Source organism: Panthera pardus, unplaced genomic scaffold (assembly GCF_024362965.1).
Source record: "Panthera pardus isolate Hobbes unplaced genomic scaffold, ASM2436296v1 HiC_scaffold_8, whole genome shotgun sequence".
NCBI lineage: Eukaryota > Metazoa > Chordata > Mammalia > Carnivora > Felidae > Panthera > Panthera pardus.
Window position 1 is genome coordinate 77,839,854 of NW_026527013.1, and position 8,803 is coordinate 77,848,656.

At 41.8% G+C, this 8,803-nt stretch overlaps 1 protein-coding gene across 1 annotated transcript; it reads left to right on the top strand.

The window, feature by feature from the left end:
- The first annotated feature begins 3,961 nt into the window (after positions 1 to 3,961).
- On the top strand, positions 3,962 to 8,274 carry CCDC71L (coiled-coil domain containing 71 like). Its single transcript, XM_019451196.2, has one exon. The coding sequence runs from the start codon at positions 4,082 to 4,084 to the stop codon at positions 4,787 to 4,789; it is 708 nt and encodes a 235-aa protein (XP_019306741.2). The 5' UTR covers positions 3,962 to 4,081; the 3' UTR covers positions 4,790 to 8,274.
- The last annotated feature ends 529 nt before the right edge of the window (positions 8,275 to 8,803 follow it).

Below are 8,803 nucleotides of genomic sequence, written 5' to 3' on the forward strand. Positions count from 1 at the left end.
TTCAGAATAAATACAAGAATGTTTGAAACATCTCTGGACTAACAAAAACCTACATTCTGGTTCACAGTCTTCCACTATCCAGCCATGTGAACTTGAGCAGATTTACTGCAATCTCAGTATTCTCATCTGGATTAAGAGTGTTGGGCTCATTAGATGATATCTAAACTTCCTTCTAGCACTGGCATTTTACTTACCCCTCAACAACTTATTACTTTTTAAAAAAATCTCTAGACTCCCACTGAAATACAGGGTTTGAAATATGTTTGTTAAATCAAATAAAATCCTCATGATTAGACAAGAAAAGTAAGGATGGCTATTATTTATTGGATACTTACGGTGAACCAGGCACTATAGTAAATGTTTTATAAATGTTCGCTCATCCAATCCTCAAAACAGTAAATTAAATTAGAGATTATGTACATTTTATTGATAAGGAGAGTAAGGCTTGGAAAAGTTAAAAACCATGTCTGAGGATATTTTTTTTCCTGAAGTTTTCTTTTTTTAAATAAACATCTATTTGATTCCAAAACTGATGCTTGCAACTACTTATATATACTCTTAAAAAATAGCTTACAATTTTTTAAATGTTTATTTATTTTTGAGAGAGAGAGAGAGAGAGAGAGAGAGCAGGGGAGGGGCAGAGAGAGGAAGACACAGAATCTGAAGCAGGCTCCAGACTCTGAGCTGTCAGCACAGAGCCCAATGCAGGGCTCGAACCCACAACCCATGAGATCATGACCTGAGCCAGAGTTGGACACTCAACTGACTGAGCCACCCAGGTGCTCCTATGTTTTCTTCTAGGAGTTTTATGGTTTCAGGTCTCACATTTAGGTATTTAACTCATTCTGAGTTTATTTTTGTATATGGTATAGTAAAAAAGTGGTCCAGTTTTCCCACACCATATCTTGAAGAGACTGCCTTTTCCTTATTATAATACATTCTTGCCTCCTTTATCATAGATTAGTTGACTATGTACTCTTACATATACTTTTTATTTTTTGGCCACTTTTCAATAAGCAAACTATTTTATAGATATGGAATCTTAAAGGAGAGGTCTAGATAGCTAGGTGATGTCTTTTAGTTTTCTCCAGTCACTTTATTCTGCTTGGATTTGTTTTTTAACTGTGTAACATATATTCAGAAAATGTACAGCTACAGCTAGTTTTTTGTTTTTTTTTTCTGTTTATTCTCTTTATCCACCCACCATTTAGTATTCTATTATAGGGAGCATCATTCCCCTTGAGAGGTAATGGAATAAACTCAGGATTTCAGACAGTCATTCCTTAAGAACAAAAATTTAATTTGACAACTTTCCATAAACTTTATAATGTCTCAGGACAGTCCCAGGAATTAGAAGGAATGTATTGTTATCTTTACGAGTAAACTTTACTTACTTATAGAGAATGGATAAGGATTTGAGTTAATCAAAAGGTAGAGGTCAAGAAGAAATATAAAAATAAAAAAAGAAAACAGAAGAATAGAGCAAATAATATCAAATTTAAAAGTATGTGGTCTTTTAAACTATTTAACATGATGCTAGTTCCTAAAAATATTTCATAAAAAGTTTCATTTTAAGTAAATTAAATGAGTGTGTATTAAAAAAGAACTGTTTAATACTATGCAATTTGTTGAGATGTTATGTTTTCATAAAGTCAAAATTATGTCAAAAAGAGATTCATCCTCTTAATCAAAATCAACTCTATAAGTTTGTAGGGATGCCTGTTATGTATTTATTTCGCAAAAGACCCTAAAGTACTTATGTTAACTTGTAAGGAAGGGAATAACAAGATGAGAAGCCAGGAGTACATAAATCCTTATTTTACCCTCTCTTTTATTATGAAGTCCCCTTATCATTCAGCTGGCTCACTCTGTACAATTTTCTATGTCAGTCTGCAGGGGCATTCCAATGGAAGTTATTCAAATTTCACATTACTATGTGTTCCCAGAATTACCAAGAGAACTAATTGTGATGTAAAAAGTTTTAATATCATTTCTTTATAAGGACTTAGGAAATTGGCAATTGGCTCCTTAATCTTGATCTGAGATCAGATGTGCTTTTCTAGGAAAATGATTTTCTCTTCAGAAAGTTGCCATGATTTTGGTAGGTAGAGAACTGGTCTCCATATAGGAAGTTCTGTTTTTGCCATAAACCCATTGTGTGGAGAAGGCATTCTGGTGTTAGAGAAACAGCTTTCAGAATAGTTTTGGTTGGTTTAGTTTTTATTGAAACTGAACAAAGTATTATCTGGTTCAGACAAAACATCTGCTAAGTCCAATATAAGACTGATAAAAACTCAATTCTGGGTAGAGTGGAAGTAGAAATAGGGGTACAGCTCTGACCCTTGTCACTTCACTCATGCATTAAGCGTTTGCTATTGAACCTCTGAGTCTGGGCAGCAGCATTTGAAAAGCCTCCAGTGAAATGTAAAGATCACTAGGTTAGGAACCCAATAACCTAAACTATATAGTCCCGTTATTGCTGTCAACAAGCTGTATGACTGAACCTCCGTGGGTCCAGATTTCCTCATCTGTGAAACAAGGAGATTGAACTTGGTATCTTTCAGCTCAAATATTGGAGGGAACCATTAGCAACTGTATGCAAATCACAAAACTTCTGTGCTTTATCAGTTTTCTACTGCAAAATAAGATGCTCACTGAAGGGTAAAATTTGCATGCATACCTTAAAGTTCTAAGTATTAAGAGATTTTTTTTAGCCTTAAAAATTAAAGGGAGTTGAGAGAAAATTGCATTATAAATGTGAAATATAAAATTGTCCTGTTCTAAGCGATTTCACTATATCGTTCTTTCTCAGTTCATTGCAAATAATTAGCAGTATTTTATTGATTTACTGAGCAAACATTGAGTGGCCCACTAGAGTGCCAAGTAGGCTAGAAAAGACGATTAGCAAATGACCACTACTCTATAAACATTTATAGTCCTCCCCTCAAATACAGGAGGGAATGTGTTCTTAACAATGTGTTGCTATCAACGGAACCTCTTTGATTGTGATGCTACGTTCTAAGTGATAAAGATGGTGCTGCAAAGGCACATATTGAAGCTAAATGAAAAGTGAAGTGTACTCATTTAGAAAGACTACTATTTAAAGACACAGAGACTTTCATTAAGGAGAATGGCTTTGTTGCAATTGATCTTTGATCAACTGGAGCAAAGAGTATTTTTTTATAGGTTTAATAGCCTTTGCTTTCCTGATAAGCAGAGTATCTCTTAAATATGAAGATGGTTCCATTGTCTAAAAGGAGATAGATCGTCCCACCAATGCTGCCCATATTACCTGAGTGCTTCTGGATTATTAGTGGTTGGTTGAAATGGATTGGAGCCAAAAGAGGGTAGAGTTGGATGAAGGTGCCAAAAGAGATCTTTGAAGGTTTAGAAGGGATGCCTGAAAGGTCCATTCCCTCTAGACTTACCCCCCAATCCTCATGCTATGATAGGAGGGGCAGCCTTTGGGCAGGTCTCCCTTTGTTATGCAGACTGCTAGATCTCCCAGCTCAATCCACAAATGCACCCACTCACTCTGAAAGGGTCCCTCCCCAAGGTGGATATGAAGTCCACCCCTTACCGTAGACATGGCAGCCTCTCCATATACCCACCCAACTGTTGACTGGCGTTCAAGGGCCACCACCATCACCCACCCCAGCACCATCTTCCAGGAACTGGCCTCTCCCCCATTAGTCCCCGCCCCTCTTCTGAGAGCACCCAATGGGTGGAGTCGGGGCTGTGGTGGGAGGGGCCTGAGGCGGGCGCATTTAAAGAAAGGCAGAGGGCGAAAGGAGGCTAGAGAGGAGAAGAAAGAAACCAGGGGGCGAGGCGCCGTCCAATGACAAAGCCCAGGGGTGGGCGCCGGCCGCCATCTTGTACCGGGCGGCAGGATATTCACCCGCGTCTTCCGCCCTCGGAGGGGGAGGGGCGGCGGCCGAGGCGAGAAAAGTAGCGAGAGACGCGCCGGCCCGGAGGCGCCAGCAGCGGCCGCCGCCGCGGACCTGGACGCGGGCGGGGGCGGCGGCGGCGGCGGCGGCGGCGACGAGAGCCGGCAAGCGCGGGCGGCCCCGAGCGGCCTCCGATGCGGCGCAGCGTGAAGAGGCGGCGGCGCCGGCCCCCGGCGGCCCCGGCCACGGCCGCCCGGGGCGGCGGCTTTCGGGCCGGAGGAGGGGCCGAGCTGGAGGCGCGGGAGGAGAAGGTGGTGTACTCGCGGTCGCAACTGTCGCTGGCCGACAGCACCAAGGCGCTGGGCGACGCCTTCAAGCTGTTCATGCCCCGCAGCACGGAGTTCATGAGCTCGGACGCGGAGCTCTGGAGCTTCCTCTGCAGCCTCAAGCACCAGTTCTCCCCGCACATCCTGCGCAGCAAGGACGTCTATGGCTACTCCTCCTGCCGGGCCCTGGTCCCCGACCCCCCGCCGCCCCCCGTCGCCCGCGGCCAGACGCGCCGGCCGGCGGCCAGGAGGAGGCGCCGCGGAGCCCGGGCGGCCGCCGTCCGCCGGAGGAAGCCCCCGCCGCCGCCGCCGCCGCCGCCCCCGCCGCCGCCGGCCCCCGAGGACAGCCGCTCCCCCAAGCCCGCGGCCCCCGGGCCCTGCTTCGGGGGCCGCACCCTGGAGGAGATCTGGAGGGCGGCCACCCCGACGCTGACCACCTTCCCCACCATCCGCGTCGGCGGCGACGTGTGGGGCGAGCGCAGCCTGGCGGCGGCGCGGCGCCGGGCGCGCCAAGTCCTGCGAGTGAACCTGGAACCCGTGGTGAGGCTCCGCCGCTTCCCGGTGCCCCGGGCGTGAGACTCGGCCCCCTCCGCGAGACTCGGCCCCCTCCGCCCCGGGACGGCTTCCGCCTGGAGGGATGAACAAGTGACAGTCGAGTGTTTACAGATCCGGCCGGGACCGCGTTCCCTAGTGCACTTTACGGGCGAAGAAGCACCGGATGGTCCCGGCCCGCGCCCCCGGGATGCGGCGCCGCCGTCTGGGACTCCGGGGCAGGTGTGCCCTCTGCTGCCTCCCAGTACCGGGTCTGCGGAGGGAGGAGACAGCTGGACCCGCAAGGGTGGCCCCCTTTCTTCCTAACCCCAGATTGAGACGTCTCCAGGACTATAGGGGCAGATCCGTTTTCTCCCTTTTGGACTCTACCTCACTGGTCTGGAAGCCCTCCGAAGAAGTCATTCTTTTTTCCAAAGGAATTTGGTTTCGTGCTTGTGTAATAAAGCTAGAATTTACTTGCTGTTCATCCACCTCCCCGCTCCCCCCGCCCCACTTTTTCTTTTTTGACTGCCACCCCTCGTTCTGGACGAAAGATCGAATATGTGTTGAAAGGTGTTGCACTAGTTTGTGCTCAGGGTATTCTGAATCCCACTCGTTTCCGAATTTTAACTGGATTCCAAAGCTTTGACCAAGGATTTTTTCTAAGAAATTCAAGCGTATGACTGTTAATAATGTAGGGATTTGTATGGCTTTGAATTTCATGGGCTCAGTGATTACAAACAAAGAGATGCAAAGTTCAACTGTTTAAACATTTTTAAGGTGTTTCTAAAGATTTTATATTGAAATTTAATGTTTATATTTACTGAGCTCTTAAAGGAAATGGCAGAAACTCATGGAAGTTTTGTTTAGGAAAAGTTGACTTGTGAAATTCTTTTTAAGTGAATAAAATTAAAGTGCATTGAAACCACATGGCTTGTGATAAAAAAGAATGAGTGAATTACAAAGAACTGGTGTTGGTTAAAGAGATGGATGGAATCCGATTGGAAATGATTTGGCCTCCTTGTACTAGTCTAACATACAGATCTGGGAATATTTCAAGGATAATTTATTTTAAAATGGAAATCGCGTAGAAAAAATGAGTATGCGTATGCGCGGTGACCAAAATGCCAAACAGAATACCCATTGGAATTCTCAGAAGTATTAATGATCTAGAGGGGTGGAGGCATTTCTTGGTATCAGATAACTGGTTGAAGTTAACTTTGGGCAAAATAGGTTTTCCTCCCTTGTTTTTGTTGTTGTTGTTGGCTAACAGAAATGTCCAGATTACTATCAGTTACTCTTATAAACATCATGACAATTAGTTAACTGTTTTGCTTCACGAGTTACCTTTATTATCTCGTTTCCATTTATAATTATGTTTGTAGTTATTGGTCTTTTGTTTGACAGCCGAAGACCACAGGAATCAAACAGGCGAGCCACAAGAGTACTGACCCTTCTTTTACACTTTTATAATAGTGTTTGTATCCTATGGCCCAGTGTGGAATTCTTGATTATCCAAGTGCCTTCGGTCATTGGTGGCAGCAAGACTTAATGGTTTTTAGCCAGTGGTGCCGCAGCCAGATTTTACTGCAATATCTAAAGGGTCAAGTAGTGATTTTGTACCACTATTATTTCAAATTTGAGTATTCTGCCATGGAACCATCCATACCAGGCTGGAACATGACCTATGAAATCTTCAATATTAAGGTTTCTCTCTGCTTGGCAGCTTCTTAGGGGAATAATGAGAGTTGCAATTTTGACTCTTGTGTTTTTAGAATTCAAATGGCATAGCTTTCTGAAATGAATTTTTCAAGTTTAATAGTTCATAGTAGGAGTTTTGTGACTTTAATTTCAGTGTTCTTGTTTTGTAAAAAAGAAAAAAAGGAAAAAAAAGATATATCTATATATATATATGACTTTATGCCAGTTACCCAGTAAGCCTCATATTCTTTTATTCACTACTCAATGATAATGTGTTGCTACAAATACTGTCACATGAGTAAATAAAAGTGAATAATTACTTAGAAGATGGAGAGGTTAAATTATATTTGTGTGATAGGAAGCTTATATATATTCTTTTGGTTATTAGCTTCCATTGCCAATTGTATTTCAAATACATAGGGTTTTCTCCCCCCACCCCCATTACCTTTTTTAGCTAATTAGCACCTGAGGAAAAAATACATATTTGTACCACTTCACTATTGTATATAATTTTATATTAATTAAAAAATAAATCCAATGGCCATATTAGAATGTAATTTCAACATATAGCTTATCTAGATAGCTTCCCAGAGGATTTTGAAATTAGATGTAGCTGGGAGGATAACTTTGCTCAGCACAAAATTGAAACATAACCATTGACACCATGCGTTTATTTAAACTTAACTGAGAATCTTATTTTTTTTTCTTCCTATGCCTTGTTACTTTAGTGCACTTGAACTTGAGTTAATGCTTTGGGTTATCCGGGCTATCTGATTTCAGTTTGGATCTGATTGCCCATCCTAAATTTAATGTTATTTACCTGGTCTCTTAAAAAATCTTGCCGTTTCTAGTTTGCAAAACAAGATGTAAAAAAATCTTTATTTTTGCCAAGTTGTCTTTAGCAAAACCTTGCTGAAGTTGGTTGTTTTACAACTTATACAATGTGAAGAAACAACTAATATAGTTGATTCGTATATTAATAGGAAAATGAAAGTATTTTATGGATACTTTTGGGCAGAATGTGAAAAGGAACTTGGCACGGTGGCCTTTTGATGAGGCATTCATTTACTGTCTTCTAAAGTGAGTCTGTGCTTAGCTTGTACATAGTTTTTTGAAAGAAATCCCATAATCTTTATTCATTCTCTTACCTTTATATCTCATATGGCACAAGTAAAGGGGGAAGTTAAGGAGGAAGTTTATCACCTTGCTATGCTTGAGTGCCTAAATGTGGTGACCGGCACCTGAAATAACCTTTTGAATTCCTGATGTCATTGTTATCCCCCTTCAACTTGTCAACCAGCAACTTATTTTTCCTTACGGAACTCAGTAATGTTATGATTGTTGAGGGCAAACTTCATTGTTGTTAGTGCAAAGTGTCGCTGTGGTGGTGTGTATTTATTTTGTCCAAGTTTGAGTACCCGATTGGACAAGTGTAATTTAAGCTGGTGGCTGACACGTATCGATTTGCTGTGTGCAAGCAATAGAACTATCTTCCTGAAAACTATTCAATAAAAATGCATTAAAAATATTTGGATACAAAAAAATGTGAGCAATTTTGAACTCAAAAATTTTTTGTTGTTTCAAGGATTGCCACAGCACTCTTTAAATTGGTGTTTTTAATGGACATATATACATAATATTTACTTTATTGCTGTGTTTAAAATATTTTTTGATAAGACTGTTATGTCTTAAGTGCATTAGAAGGCAATTGTTTGTAATGGAACTGAATTGTTTTCTTGGACAGTTTGATGTGCGCATATGATTAAGATTTACAATCTGGTTGTACTTTTCTTTTTAATTTATTAACTGTAAATAAATTTTAGAGAATATACAGTGTCTGGCTTTTCTAATGATGTTGGGGAGTTTTTGAAATGGGATTTTATGTTTGCATGTGAATTGGAAGGCGATGTGAGAAGTTTTGACTTCTTTTGTGAACTTCAGAATCCTGAAGTCTTGAGATACGTGTTTTATGCTATTTGGGGAGTCAACAGTATATCAGTATCAACTCTGATGATCCAGTGAATCTCTGAGACAGTGCTTCATGCCCAAGCCCAAACCATTACCCAGTTTGCCAGCTTAATAAAGACTTTAAAAATGCATCAGAATTCACTTTGACTCCTGACCCCAACCCCCTTGGGGTGGTGATAGAAGGTCTCATGCTCACGTTTTTTTATATTATAAAAGAAAGTAAGCGTGCTCTATATGAGTAGCAGCAGTAAAGACTGTTCTACAGAAGTAAAGCCCGAATTTTCATTACAGTCTAGAGGGTAGAAGTGCAGTGCTAGGAAGGACAGGATTCATAGTATTATGTGGCCTGAATATGTCTTCGTATCTGAGTTCCTATCAATAATTGGAGGC